Source organism: Bos indicus x Bos taurus, chromosome 17 (assembly GCF_003369695.1).
Source record: "Bos indicus x Bos taurus breed Angus x Brahman F1 hybrid chromosome 17, Bos_hybrid_MaternalHap_v2.0, whole genome shotgun sequence".
Taxonomy (NCBI): Eukaryota; Metazoa; Chordata; class Mammalia; order Artiodactyla; family Bovidae; genus Bos; species Bos indicus x Bos taurus.
Genome location: NC_040092.1, coordinates 673564 through 689083, shown reverse-complemented (window position 1 = coordinate 689083; position 15520 = coordinate 673564). Strand labels below are relative to the sequence as shown.

The following is a 15520-nucleotide window of genomic DNA, read 5'->3' as shown; positions in this document are numbered from 1 at the left end:
GAGGTGCCGCCTCCTGCGGGCGCACACGGCAGGCTGGCAGGAGGCGCTGTGGCTGGAAGCCTGGAGCGGCCCTGAGAGAAGCCAGGATGCAGGCCAGGCCTCACCAGGGCAGGACGCGGGCGGTACTGAGGAAGCTGGCCCCAGAAGCGTCCAGCCTGACGGGAACACGGTTAGGTCCAGCCTCCGTGGGTCAAAGAAAAAAAACCCAGATATCAGGGAAGGAAGTGTGTGTTCCAGGGTGGACTCTGCGCATTTAGGAACTGCCTAGAGATCAAAGCAGCAGTCCTTGAAGAGGGGAGGTCAAACAGACAGGCAATGAGAGCAGTCCAGCACAGACCCCCGGACGCTAACACCTCCCTCGGGCCACACCAGCAGGGTCCAGGCTGAAGCTCTGGGAGGCTGGGAAACACGGGACGAGGTGCGAAGCCGTGAAGAAGCTCCCAGAAAGCTGGCATTGTCCAAACAGCCCTCCCACGGTGATCACACCACCCACAGATGTGACGTTTTACTTACGGATATCTCGAAAATGAATAATGAGCCTGGCCACCAGAGAAAGGTATTCGTCCTGAAAGTAAAAACAGGAAGCAGTTGAAGCTCAGAGCAGAAGTGAGGCGAGTGACGCCCCTTCCCACCCCAGCCCCTCTGAGGTCCTCCTGGGGGCAGAGAAGGCAACTGAGCCGTCTGTCCATCCATCCAGCTCAGCCTCCTCTGGAATCCATCCCTCGGGAGAGGCCAGCAGAGCTTGGCTCCCCCAGGCCAGAGAAAGGCAGACAGAAAGAGAAACCAGGAAGGTATCCAGACAACAGAAGCCGCTGCTCCTCCAGCCTGCTGTCAACCCTGCAAGGGTGGGGGCGCCTCAAACACCCCCCTTCCACAGCAGGGCCTGCCCAGCGTCACAGGGCACCTCGGAAGCAGGCCCGGGAGGGCAGGGCCGCTCTAGTCTCGCCTCTGTTTGGAGAAGCACTTCCGCTTTTCCCACGCCTGCTGCTGTTACGCTACTGACATGGTATTTACATGCAAATCTGGGTGGCCACCCCCCACCCCCGAGAATTCACTGCGAGGTCCGGGAGAGGGTGCAGCGTCACTCAGGGAGGCAGGTGAAGGCCCCTGCCCACGGCCCTCCTGGTTCCGGCGTTCCGCCCAGCAGGGCCTGCCTTTCACGGACTGTCCTCTTTGTAACCAAGGACACTCACTCCTGGGCGTTCCGGGAAATCACTACTGTGAGCTTGTCCTGGGGGCAACGAAGGGATGTTTGTAAGGAAACTCTTCTTTCAGAGAAGCTGAACCACCCTGCGAGGCAGACAGAGGGCAGAGCTTTGGCCCGCCTGCTCTCTCAAGCCCCTCCTAAGTCACAGGGACCCACCGCAGGGCACAGAGAACGGCTCTCAGGCGACACACCAAGGGGGTCTCTGAGACTCGACACATAACTCACCTTCTAACCACGTCAGCCCTCATCCATCTCAAACCGCCACCAGCGTGTCCTCAGCTGGGGAATCAGAGGAAAACGGGGGAAAGGCCCAGGAGGCCACAGGGCAGGTAGTGAGGGGTGGGATGCGAGGAAGGGGTGCTCAACACGCCCCCTCCTGATGCCCCTCAATTTCTGGGAGGAAAGAAGTCCCCAAATCACCTGAGCAGGCTGGCCCCCGAAGGGCAGCAGGGTGGCAAGTGGGGAGCAAGGGAAGTGCGGGCTAAAGGAAGCTCAGAAACGAGGTGGCCAAGGCGAGGAGCCAGGGACGGGGAGCCGGCCAGGTCGAGAGCTGACTCTGTAAGGCCAACTTCTGGGTCAGAGGAACCTCAAAAGGATCTGCTGAGCTTTTTCTACTTCCAAATCAAGAGCAAGCCGGTTACAAAGCAACCAGTTCATTAAAAAATCCACAAACAACAAATGCTGGAGAGGGCGTGGAGAAAAGGGAGCCCTCCTACCCTGCTGATGGGAACCCACACTGGTGCAGCTACCACGGAGAACAGTGTGGAGGGTCCTCAAAAAAACTAAAAACAGGACTACGATTAGACCCAGGAGTCCCGCCCCGGACAGCCAGAGGAGAGCAGGACTCGAACAGATGCACGACCCGGCACTCACACCAGCACCCTGCACGGCAGCCAGGACAGGGGAGCAGCCGAGTGCCCATCAGCAGAGGAGCGGCAAAGGGGACATGGTGCACGCACAACAGACCGCCAGTCCAGAAGAGGGGGAAACCGCACCGTCTAGACCAACACGGATGGACCCAGAGGCGACCACACTGAGCCGAGTTAAGTCAGACAGAGAGAACAAATCCCACATGCTATCGTTTATATCTAGAATGCAAAATATGACAGAGGAACTAATCTATGAAGTAGAAACAGACTCACAGACATACCACAGACAGACCTGTGGTTGCCAAGGGGTGGGGGTGGGGGTGGGGAAGGGATGGACCAGAAGCCGGGGCTCAGCAGGCGCGCACTGTTACGGTGTAAACGAGGCACGCAGCCCCGCAAAACGCTCTGTGGCCACGGTAACGGAGACGGACGCGGGAAGAACGGCGTGTGCGTAACTGAGTCACTTTGCTTAGAGACAGAAACCACGTGTGAATCAACCATACTTCAGGTAAAAGTAAAGCCACCAGTAGGAGGCCCAGGCGTGTATCCCCTGGCACAGAACCAGGACCGAGTGCCTGGAGCCAGGTGGGCAGAGGGCACCGCAGTCCGCGCCCACTGAGGCTGCCCACGGCTAGGGCCACGGAGGCTCTGGGGACCGGAGGGGACAGAGAGGAGAGCGACCGCCCGACGGGAGAAGGGGGCACAGGGCGCGGCCGGCATGGAGCGCTCCTGTGGGTCAAGCCCTCGCGGGCCAACAGGCCGCCCCTCCAGCCCCCAGGGCGGCTGCCTGACCCCCCGTGCAGACTGGCCTCCCCAGCGGGGGGACTTCCGGGCCCCCAAGCAGACACACGGGTTATGGGCCCACTTCTGCTCCAAGGCGCCCTTCCTAGGGCAGCCTCGAAAAGGCGAGAAGGCGCACCCCCCACCCCCCCACACCGGCCCCTGCCCCATTCTCGCTCTGGGTGTGACCGGGCACAGCGCAGCCGCACCCGCAGACCCACCCACGTCCCCCACGCCTGGGGGGCGGGCTGCCAGCGGGCTGGGGGCGGGGCCACAGGGCACAGAGTACAGGGATGCACGGCGTGGCTTCCTGCAGCTCCCACGCGGCATGTAGCCCGTCCACATCTCGGCCGAGGAGGAGGACGCCTCCCCTCACCAAGTGGAGGCAGAAGCAGGACACTCAGGCTGAGGTGCAACGCCCCAGGCTACACACGAGATGCTCCACTCTGTCAGAACTTCCGTGTAAGACTCCGGGAATCCGAACACACGCGTTTGCTTTATATCTGCACAGGAAAGGCTGCAGATCAACAATTAAACCCCAGAGATACCAGGAAGTGGGCTGGAAAGGAGACCTACTCCCTTGTTACACAGCTTTCACACTGGAAGTATATAAATCTTTTACCAAACTGAAGATAAAACCACAACAAAAGAACAAGTTCAAGTTTTAAAAATGCAAAATCAACCCAACACATGAGTTGACACAAGTTGGTGTCGAATCACATGGAAAAGGTTTTTCGGACCAATCATCTTAAAAAACAAAAAGCAAAAATTTCCTCAGAGAAAGGGGTTCATGTTAAGGACACATACAGCTGTAAAGAAATCCTAAACATCATCCCACATTTTGTCATTTGCTACCAATACTGGCGGTGATACTGGTCTGTTCATTCTGAAAGTCCTTTAAAGAAGTAATTATGCCAACGACATCAGAAGGCGAGAGATTCACACTGGAGAATAGATACACGCTTAAAATGAAAGCAAAACCCTGTAGCTGGAAATATCAATGTGAAATCACGGGGTTTTGAGATTGCTGCGTTTCAAAACCATAGGCCTCCTCAGGACTCCCACAACAGGCGCAGAAGCCGTGAGCAGCCTCAGGCCCACACTCAAGCCGCCAGGACCATTTTACCCTCCACAGGAACAAGGGCTCCTCAGAGCAACAGCTGACCCTGAACTAAGAGGCAAGCAAGCCACCAAAGATGGGGGGTCGTGACAGGGGCCCCAGGAGCAGGGGCGTGCCTGCGGCCGGCAGTGGGGCCCGTGACATGACCGCAGCAGAGGAGCGGCCGCGCTCCACCCCCGGGCCACCATTCCACAGGAAGGGGTTCCTGAGGGTCCCCAGAGGCTGTGTTTCAGGCAACCAAGACGCCCTAGTGGATGAAAGAAAGCCTTTCTTAGCAAGAAAACTCCACCTAATAAATGTAGAAGAAAAGCCAGGATTCAGGACGATTACCAGTTTGCAGCGCCCAGTTAAATGATGGAATCGTTAGCTAGTAAATGGACGGGATACTTCATAAAAAGTCAGGCTGTCCCTGTCCCAACTCCTGACCAACTGTGGCCTTGTGGGAATACCAAGACACCCAGAAATACACACAACATACACAACGATGAGGCACCACCTCCCACGTACTCTTGCTAACAAGACCCCTGCATACTGTGCTCCCCTGGCCCAACACCCAGGCCACAAGAAACACGGGGCAGGCAGGACCGAGCCAGGCCACGGAAGGTTGTTGGTGGGAACACGGTGGTAAGCAGTCTGTCACTGAAGACGCAGAGGAACTGAAGGAGCTGCTGAGAAAGCTCACGTCGTCTTCGAGAAGACAGATGGCATCAGAAACAGGACGCTGGGAGAGAGGCAAATGTTACAGGTACTTCTGGGGAGGGCTCGGGGGAAAGCAGAATGCGTGACCGGAAACGAAAGCAGGGAGAAGCCCTGCCACCCCGGGCAAACGTCTAGCTGCGCGGGCCGCAGGGAAGGTGGACCCCCCTGGGCAAACATATGGCTGCACGGGCCGCGGGCCGCGGGCTGTGGGGAAGGCGGACCCGAGAGGCATTGAACAGAGTTGGGGAGGGCTGGCTGGCCTACAGAGAGATGCGAGAGGGAAGAAAAAAACCCAGGGGAGAAAGGCCGAGCGGAAAGGAACCTGGGCCTGGTCTGGAAAATTCCCAGGCTGTCCGAGACACCAAAAACCAGCATGCAAACCAGGAGGTTCACTGTGCGTGCTCTGGAGAGAAGGCTGAGGGTGTGGCTGGACAGACTGCCAGGGCTGAGGAGACGAGGCACGCGAGGAATCCTCTGGGCCACCTCACAGACGCCGGGATGGGGGATGAAAGGTCTGTGGGGACCCCCTGTCTGATGGGGGCTCTGTCACACACACGAGGCCCATAAGGGTTAGTGTCATACAGCAGAGCCCCTGTCAACTTGGGCCAAAAGAGAGACAGGGCAACATTTTAAAAGGGCGTCAGGCTCCCTAAGTCTCCATGCAGCAAACAGGTCAAACGGGTAAGACTGATCAACTCCTGGCTGCAAACATGACCCCTGGGGGAGAGCCCTGGGCCCCGAGGCCAAAGTCACGAGCCTAAGGTCCGCCGTCTGTGGGAACCCGTCCAGCAGCTACAGGAAGCAAACACCCTGTCTCTCTAGACCAGCCCGCTCCGGGCACTTTATGCAGACGCCTCGCACAACGCGTGCCCTCTGGCGGCTGCGACCCTGCGCTCAGCGTGATGCTTCCAAGGTCCAGCCGAGCTGGGCCGCCCGTCCGTGCTCCCCCCGCCGCACGGCCCACCCTGTGGCCAGCCCGCATCCTGGCCCCCACGGGTCAGGTGGTGCGCGCGTGGGGCCCCGCTTTCTGGCTGCAGTGAGTGGTGCTGCCGGTACCTGCGCGCACACTCTGGCGCGCGGGGCGCCTGCTTGGCTTCTGGGGTCGCCAGTGCGCCCACGGCGGCCGCTCCACTGGACCTCCTTCCAGCAGCGTCTGACGGTTCCCACTTCTCACGGCACTCCTCAGGTGAGGAAGCAGTGTGCACCCATTTTTACTGCCGCCGCCACGAACGTGAAGCCGCAGTTCACGGTGGTTTGGATTTGCTTTTCCCTAACAACGAGGGACACTGGCCATCTTTTCACGGCTTCTTGGCCATCAGACTGTCTTCTCTAGAGAAGCGTCTATCCACGTTCCTCACCCGCGTCTGAGTTGGGTGTTTGGCCTCTTGTCGTGGAGCTGTGGTTCTTTATGCACTGCGGGCTCCAGTCCCTCTTCGGATACATGGTTCCCAGGTGCTTCCTCCCACTTCACAGGCCTCTTTACCCTCTTCGGTGTCCTTTGATACACAACAGCTTTTACGTTTTTTTGACTTTAAACTCTTTTATTTTGCACTAGAGTACAGACAACGAACAATGTTGTGGTGTTTTCAGAGGCACTCAGGCACGCGTGCCCGTGCACATCCGCTCACACTCAGGCACGCGTGCCCGTGCACATCCGCTCACACTCAGGCACGCGTGCCCGTGCACATCCGCTCACAGCTTCAGCTCTGGTGAAGGCTGTGCTGCCTGTGCTTTTGGGGTCCTGAGTGAGAAGCCACTGCCTAACCTGAGGTCACAAAGACTCATGCCTGTATCTAGGAGTCTCGCAGTTTAACTCTTAGATCTTCCATCCCTTCGAGTTAAGGTCTGTGTACGGTGCGCGGCTGGGTTCCCACTTCAGTGTTACCACGCGGTAACGCAGCTGCTCTCGTCCCAGACACGGCTAGGGTAGGCCCTGGAGCTCCGCGGGGCAGTCCGTCAGCTGCTACCAAGTCTGTGTGCGAGCGCTCCTGTGCTGCAACCGTGTCAGTGCGCAGCGCAGGCGCCAGAGCCAGTGCGCCCAGCCAGGCCTTTGCCAAGTGTCGTGTTGCCGCTCACATAATTTTACATCTTACCTTTAGACAGCGTAAAATATTTCAGACATACAAAAAACGATCAGCGTAACGAACGGCAGCGGCCCCTTACCCAGTTTAAACTGAGCACTAAGTTCAGATGGAGAAAGTCAGCAAGCCAGCCCCCACGCCGCCTGGCCCACACCCAATTCTTCACGGCTGAAGTGGAGACAGTCCCACGGACTGCACGGGGTGTTCGTAAAGCACTCTCTCAGCATGGAAACAGAGCCACCGAAAACCGCGGCAAGCACCTAGCAAGCCTGCTGACGTGGGGGGTGCAGCAGGAGGCCCGGCCAGCACCCCAGACGGCAGAGGGCAGGAGGCAGGCTCTGGCCCTGCCACCCACTGGCCACACCCAGGCCTTTCTAGCAGGTCTCAGCAGCTGCTGCGAGGAAAATGCTGATCTTTTCACGCCGTTTGCAGTTTTCAATGTATACAGTTGTCCTTTTCTCCTCCGATAACTGTCCCTGATCAAACAAGGACAGCAGAAGACGTCTTCGGGTTCAGTCAAAGGCTGACTGTGGGCTTGTGGGTCCACAAGCAGGGCTGGAGAAGGCGGGGCCTCCCGGTCAGCCATGCGCTCACCACCCCTCTCCCAGGCCGCGCCCTGCACGTCCCCCTCAGAGGGACGTCTGCGCGCCCTGGCCCGCCAATGAGCAGCCTCCAGGCTGCCTCCCAAGCCCAACACTCTTGGCCTCCCTGGTACCTGGGTTCACCTTGGCCCCCGCCAGGGGAGCTCACACTTCACACCAGAGACACGCTACTTGTGCCCAGGACTATACACCATGCATGAGAGCTGGGCCGTGCTTAACATACAAGCCTCATCTAAAAACTCTCACAAAGGGTGGTCCGCCATCAACGAGGTGGCGGCCAGAGAAAACACTATTAACATTCACAAGTGCACCCATGGAGTGGGTTTCAAGAAGCATGCCCCTGGGGCATGCCAAGAAACCGGGAAATTCACCATGAAGGGGGGATCCCCTGACGTGTGTATCAGCACCAGGCCCAGCAGAGCTGTGGGCCAGAGGGGAGCGGAGCGCCCCACACCGATCCGTGTGCGGCTGTCCAGAAAACGTGGTGGAGACCCACCGAACAAGTTCTCCAGGCTGGTTACCTACGTGCCTGTCACCACTTTCAAAAATCTGTGGTGGATGAGAACTGCTGATGGTCCAATTAAGTTACTGAACTTCAAGAAAAACAAAACAACCAACCCGACGATAAGCAAACATCAGCCACGCACGCGGCCGTGATGAGCCGCTTCACACACGCAGCACAGAGGTCGGCGCCCTGGCACCCCCCCGCCCCGTCTTCAGAGTGCGCCAGCTGTCATCACATACCCCCAGGCCCTGTGGTTTCTGCTTCCCTCAGTCTCTCTGAGGCAGAGAGCAGACCCACCTGCTGGAATTCAGGTGTTAAGAGTTAAACTGGGTGTTTGGATGTCTTTTGCTTTGCGAGATGGGAGGAAGTGAAGGAAAGATGGCAGGCTCTGACCACAGGCCCCCGGGTGGGAGACTGCCTGGGCAAGCCCCCTGGGCGCTGTGTGCCCGAGCCACCCCAGCTGCATCCTGGGGCGCGCAGCTGTGCCTACTTCCCGGCCTTGCAAGGGGCGTTTACTCCACCCCCGCCCGACCCAGAGTCAGGATACACACCATCGCCGCTCCAGGTCACGGCTCTCTGGGGCAGCTGCTCAGATAGCAATAGACAGCCACCAGTGCTGGGCAGCAAGGGGAGCGTTTCCAAAGGAGACAGTTCAGGAAGCCCCCCAAGGCTCTCATCTCATCCCCCAAACACCAGCACATTACACACTCAACATGAGATGCGCCTCCAAAACTTGGAGAGCTCTTCAATAGAAACACTAATGACTCAACTTTAAAACGGACAAAGGGTCTGAACAAACATTTCTCTAAAGAAAATATACAAATGACTAATAAACATAGTAAACCACCTGGGAATGCAAATCAAAACCACAATGAGGGGGCTACCTCGTGGTTCAGTGGTTAAGAACATGCCTGCCAGGGCAGGCGACATGGGTTCCATCCCTGGTCTAAGATCCTAGGTGTTCCAGGGCAACGAAGCCTGCCGCCGCAACCACTGGGCCTGAGCTCTGAAACCCGTGAGCCACATGCACGGAAGCCCACGCGCTGGCAAGCCCAGGCTCCACGACCGGGGCCACCGCGATGAGAGGCCTGCACACGACAGCCAGAGAGCGCCCCGACTCGCTGCACCGAAGGAGAGGCGGCAGCAGCAGTGAAGGCCCAGCATGGCCAGGAATTAATTCATGTTTAAAAGCCACAGCGAGGCACCACTCCACACTCACCGTGAAGGCTACAATAACACAGTAACAAGTGCTGAGGAGGAGTGGAGAAACTGGAACAAAATACACCCCCAGTGAGAATGTAAAATGGTTCGGCTGCTTTGAAAACAATTTGGCAATTCCTCAAAAGGTTAAACAGAACTACCACCTGATCCAGCAACTTCTTACCCAGGTATATACCAAAGAGAAAGGAAAACGCATGTTCCCAGGCGAGCTGGCACATAAATGTTCAGACTAGCATTACTGTAACAGCCAGAAAGCAGAAACAGTCCAGATGTACATCAACTGATGGGTTTACTGTTGCTCAGCTGTGTCCGACTCTTTGCGACCCCATGGACTGCAGCACGCCAGGCTCCCCTGTCCTTCACCATCTCCCGGGGTTTACTCAAACTCACGTGCACTGAGTCAGTGATGCCATCCAACCATCTCCTCCTGTTGTCCCCTTCTCCGCCCACCTTCAATCTTTCCCAGCATCAAGGTCTTTTCTAATGAGTCAGCTCTTCGCATCAGGTAGCCAGAGTATTGGAGCTTCAGCATCAGTCCTTCCAATGAATACTCAGGACTGACTTCCTTTACAACTGACTGGTTGGGTCTCCTTGCAGTCCAAGGGACTCTCAAGAGCCTTCTCCAAAACCACAGTTTAAAAGCATCAATTCTTCGGCGCTCAGCCTTCTTTATGGTCCAACTCTCACATCCATACATAACCACTGGAAAAACCATAGCTTTGACAATGAGGGATGGATAAAGGAAATGTGGCGCATCCGTGCAAGGGAACATTATTCGAAAATAAAAAGGAGTGGAATGCATGCCACAACACAGCTCGTGGATGAACACTGAGAATGTGTTACTAAGACGCCACAGAAGCATTGTATTTCACGATCGCATTCTTATGAAAAGTACAGGACAGGCAAATCGATAGCAACAGGAAGCAGGCAGGTGGCTGCGCAGGGCTGAGGAGGACGGGGAATGCGGCTCATGGGCGCAGTTTCCTGAGGAAATGCCCTAGGAGACCCTGGGGCCCAGTGGTCAGGGTTCCGGGCTTTCACTGCCAGGGCCCGGGTTCAATCCCTGGTCAGGGAAGTGACATACCACAGGCCAAGCGGAGCCACCAAACAAGGAAAAGAAAGAAAAGAAACTCCTCTGAAACACATCACGGTGATGGTTGCACAACTCTGAGAAGCCCTAAAGACGGCTGCACCGCAGACTCTACTGGGTGAATTGTACAATGTGTGAATCAGAGCTCGATATGGCTGCTATAAAAGAAGAAATGCTTACCATCCTCTGAGCACGGGCGGCTCAGCCTCCACCTACACGTGCTCACTAACACACACATGTGTGTGCTGATCAAGCCCAGGCCAGTCAGCTCTGTCTTCCCGTTTCAGAAAGTATTTACCTTATCTAAACACTCAGACAGGCTCAAGGTTGCCCGACGGAGCTCTGTGCGTCTCGACAGCCGGCTCACCCACACCAGTACCCGGCCGTAAGTACCGTCTGCTTTGGACTCTCGACACAGAGGCTCCCAGAGCTGCAGCCCCGCGCTCAGGCGCCAGGCGCCCGGCGGAGCCAGGCGGCCAGACGAGCGCCTTCTGCGTGTCTGTCCCGCTTCACTGTGACCAGCAGCTCTGCCCCCGGGAGGGCGCACGATGACAGGAGGGGTTGCGTGGCGCCCAGCCAGCCCCGTTCTCGTGAGAGCTCACAGAGGACCTGCCCAGCCCGTCCGTGCCAGGGCTACGCCCTCCGTGAGCAGCTCCTGCATCACTGAGAAGGGGCGCGAGCCCTTCTGGACCCACCTGCAGGGGCCCGACCCCTGGGGAGGCCTGAGCCTGAGGACAGAGTGTTTCTGCCTCGGGGCACTGTCCACAGGAGCCGTCAAGGCCCAACAGCACCCTACAGGACTCACGGGAGCTGGGCGCGGACAGGGTGCCAACAGGCCAGCCTGGGCACCCATGCACTGCCCTCCCACAGCGGTCCCACAGACAGCACCCAGCAGTGAGCGGCCACCCCGTCCCCGCGGCCTGGCACCTGCCCCACGCGCCGTCCCCCAGGGCTTACCCGGGTCTTGGCCTTCAGGAACACGTGGCTCTCCATGTCCTTGCTGGATTTGCTGTGGGCCACGCCAGCCTTCCTCATGGCATCTTCGCTGGAATACAAAGGAGGAGAGACGTTGACACAGGCTCCCTGGCCAGCGCCCTCACAGCAGCTGTCCGGGGCCCACGGGCGGCCTGCCCACCAGCCTGGCCGAGGCCCAGGGCAGCCATGGAGGGAGGGGCCCTCAGTACAGTGAGGAAAGGTGGCCGAACGCAGGAGAAGGCGGCAGGGCCGTGAACGGCGGTCACCCTGGCAAGGAAGCAGCCGCCTGGCTCAGGCCGGCAGTGGGGCCAGCCTAGGGCTGCTCACCACCAGCACAGTTGATGGCAGAGTGGCAACTGTCTCCAATTCCTGCCCTGCAGACACCCGTGTCCCCTCCCAATTCCGGCACCAAGAGCAAGGGGACCCGTGCAGAACTGAGGGGCCGTGCCAGTCACCTTAGTCCCCCCAAGGCGAAGTTCCCACATGCAGGTCCTCCCAGGGGGATCAAGGAGATGAGCCCGACCTCATCAACCTCCAGCTCAAGGCAGATGCCGACCTCACAGATGCCAATGCACGCACAGCAAGAGACCGAATCGGAGCCAGGTCTCCATCACGCGACACCCTGCAAGGCGACAGCTGTGCACACGGCTACGCTGGAGCCTCTCTGGGTGGCAGGACACACCCCGCAGCCCCACACAGGTAAGGACAGGTGCGCACCTGTTAGAAAGGAGGGGGCGCCAGGCTCGGGCCCCCAGCCGGGCCCCCTGCTCACAGGCCACCTTCTTCCCTGCAGGATGGGTCTCCCCGCCCTTCTCCCCAGAGCTGGGCTCGCTGATAAAGAACCCCTCACCCCCAAAATGGAATCCAACAAGCCTGGTCCAGCAGGTACCGTGGGCTTCTGACAGCTCCAAACACACCCACACCCTGGGCACCGCGAGCGTGCAGAGGGCTGCAGGGCCACAGCCGTCGTCCCGAAAGACATCCCAGGAAGGGTGCCGAACGCTGAGACACAGATCTGCACTAACGTGTGAAGACAAGTAAACTACCACGGAGCCGCCCACTGCCAGGCCACTCACTCCACCTGAGGCCAGCGTGCCCACCTCCTGCCTGCTTCCCCGAGCCTGCGCCTGCACCGGGCCCAGAGGCAGCAACAGGTTCCTGCTGGAGAGGCAGCCAGGGTGGGGGAGACCCACGCACCAGAAGACACGCAACCAGGCTCAGGAGAGGCGACAGGAAGACAGCGGGAGCACAAGGCCAGACCCGGGCAGGCCGGGAGAGCACGCGGGCAGGGCCTCCACACACCAGTGGGCTCGGAGACCCCAAGCACCTCAGACAGAGGTGACTGAGCGGACCCATCCTCGGGGGACTGGGGGGCTGCCCCTCTGCCCAGGCAGAGCTCCACTCGTCTCTGGTCCAGACCTGACCCACCACCTGGGCCCCCGAGTCCCCCAGCCGGAGCCCAGAACCCACCTGCAGGGACACACCAGGAACCCCCTGCAGCCTGCCGCCCAGAAGAGACACCCGGGGGCCTCCTCTTCTCAGCCCAGTCCTCACCCCACGTCTCAGCACGCCCGGGCCGTTCTGCGGTGGCCTCCGCCTCCAGACCTCCACAGTGGGGAACTCCACTCAGTCAGTATCCAGCCCTCGCCCCCGACGCTGGCATCTGCAGCAGAAGGTGGACGCCCGCTGTGTGCCCCCGGGCGGCTGTGCCTGCACGTGAGCCGGATGTGCGCTCAGGCCACGGGCCTGGCCACCCAGACCCCCGCCAGTGCCCCTGTGCAGAGCACCACCTCCAGGTCCCTGTGCGTCCCTCCTGCAGAGGGCGGATGGGACCATGCCAGCTCCCGGGGTCACGCTGAGGTTACAGGAGGAACGCCGTCAGGCACACAGGCCCAGGAAGCACAGGGTGTGCAGGAGCCGGAGCCTCCCACCCACGCTCCTGTCTCTCCTGACACCCCCTCCTCAAGGGGGCCTCCCCAGGTGTGACGGGGGCCGAGTCCCCAGCACCCCACCCTCCCTCTGGGGCCCGTGGCGAAGCTCCTGGCCTCAGGGGGACCGGATGCCCTCCGCCCACCCAAAGGCTTTCATGCCACCAAAGGAAACTTGCCCGACTTGGGAACCATGACACCATCAGCCAACGGGCCTCCCAGGGGTGGAGGTCTCTGCAGCCCTGCCCCACTCCCAGGCGACCTGGCCAAGTGCTGCCTGTGTGTGCAGGCTTTTTTTCAGCCACTGCAGGACAGAAGCCTGCGGCTGGCGGCTGACCCTGCACCCAGCGTAAGATCCGAATCGCAGCAGCGCAGAGGACGACAGGGGACGTGGCACGCCCGCAGGGGAAGGGGCAGGCCCTCTGAAGCACAGCACCAGCGCACACGGTACAGACGGGCAGCACTCGCCAGGTGGAGGATGCTGAGGCCTGCCCCCAAGACCCTAGGGGCGAGGCCTTGCACCAAGGTCACAGGAGCAGAGCCTGGAGCCCAGGTCACTCTGACGCTGACTGAGCCCCTTCGTACCCATCGCCAAAAGCCCCCTCCTCCCTGATCATCGCTAGCAAGCTTCCTGACTCCCCAGTAGGCAAAGAGGCCCACTCCAGTGAACACCCTATAGCTCCACAACTCATCACATAACACCAGCCTTCCAGCAGGAATTTTCTTTGTCCTGAGGCTATAAAAGTTGGCGTTAACTCAGGAAAACTGTCGACTCTCCCTTGAGAGGAAAACTCCCGTCAGGAGTTCTCGGCCCACTGCACTCACGGTGCCCGTGTTACTTCTGCTCTTTGTTCTGCCGTCTGAAATGCTCGAGGTCTGGAAATCCTTTTCCTACCTGCGCTTGGACTGCCCCAGCATTTGGTGCCCCATATGGGGCTCTGTGTCTGGAAATTCTATTCCAACCTGCACTCGGACTGCCTCAACGGAAGAGATTCCTCCCACATTTTTATCGGCCACCCATCAGAGAGAGAAGTTCAAGCCCTGCCCTGAGGTCCAAGGAGGGGTGCCAGGGCCCGAGGGCCGGGGGCGCGCTCCCCACACCTGCAGCACAGCCCAGGGAGCCGACTGGTGAAGCATGGCTCGGGCCAGCACAGCAGAGAACTGTCCATCCTCCCTAAATGCCATCGGGCACCAAGGAAGCCCGGGAGCCTGCTTCCAGAGAGGAGACAAGTCACCGCACTGGCCCCGAGAGGGAACACGCTGTGTCCGACTCACACATCTACAGGGTTCACACTGTCAAGTCAGAAAAGACCTAAACTTTCTTTGGTTCGTCTCTTCGAGTGCTATACTCTCTTAGGCAGAGACTTCTTTAAAAATCGTGAACCTTTGTGGAGAGGAGGAGGATAAGGGATCAGCCAGAATGAAAAGTGAGTAAGCACACATGTTCGCAGGTGCCAGTGTGCACTGCGACTCTCGGGAGAGGAGCCCGCCTGCAGAGGAGCGGAGCCACGCGCAGGGGGAGGCGCTAGCCCAAGTCATGATCCAAACACACACACTCCCTATAATATCCTCACTTAAATAAAAGTAAAATTAAGTAAGAGCTGAAAACCCAGGCTGGAAAGAGGGACGGAACCTGCAGGTTTAATTTCCACTTGCCTCACAGAGCCCTGTCAGGTGAGCAGCTGACCACGGGCTCCCACACATCTAACACGGCAGACCAAGACCCCCTGGAGAAGCTCAGCAGGAAGAAGAAAACACCAAGAAACTACCTTTATTATCCAAGTGTAACAGATAAGACATCACATCCATTTAACAAGAACAGGACACTGTAAAACCAGAAAAGTCACACTGCCAAGAAAAAAACAAAGTTCTCACAAATCAAAGTTTATTAGATGTTAGCAGGGAAAGGTCAGAGATAAAACTGAAGATGTCTCCCACAGGGCAGAGCCAGAGCCAGGAAACAGGAGATAGAGACAAGAAGAGGGTCAAAGCTGTAGGGGCCTGGGGAAGGGCGCACCCGGAGTGGCGGAACAGAGCCCCGGGGAGCAAGCAGAGGAGCATTCCTTGCAGTGCCGCCCGAGGCGAGCTGCCTTGAAGCTCTCTGTGAGGAGAGGCTCCCAACCTGGGCCCAAGCAGCAGCGGGATGGGCGGCTCAGTCCCCGGGGAGCCCCTCCACCGAGGAGGCCGCGTGCACCGGGACGGACGTGCCTCCCCAGAGCCCTTCCTGGAGGCTGCTGGACCGAGACACTGAGCCCAAGAGGAGGAAGCCTCCAGGGAGCAAGAACCCCGACAGCAGGGCCCTGCGGGACCCCAGCCCTGAGAGGGCCTCGCCCCCAGGCCACCAGAGCGAGGTGGGGAAGGACAGGCGGTCCTGTGGCACCGAGAGGCCACTGAGGCCGCAGCCCTCGGCCAGCGCGGTCAGCCAACCAGAGAGGGCCCGGGG

General features: G+C 59.0%; 1 protein-coding gene across 5 annotated transcripts in view; it reads right to left on the bottom strand.

Annotated features, from left to right (window-relative positions):
* MED15 (mediator complex subunit 15) overlaps window positions 1–15520 on the bottom strand; it is a 45217-nt gene that overhangs the window by 18813 nt on the left and 10884 nt on the right. For 3 of the 5 annotated variants that reach the window (XM_027566056.1, XM_027566060.1, XM_027566057.1), the window contains exons 2-3: window positions 11132–11219; window positions 514–565 (exon numbers count right to left, since the gene is read on the bottom strand). In XM_027566056.1, the coding sequence (XP_027421857.1) occupies window positions 514–565; window positions 11132–11219 (140 nt within the window). Of the gene's footprint in view, window positions 1–513; window positions 566–11131; window positions 11220–11604; window positions 13082–15520 lie in introns of those variants that run through there. The other 2 variants (XM_027566059.1, XM_027566058.1) reach the window with 2 other exon arrangements.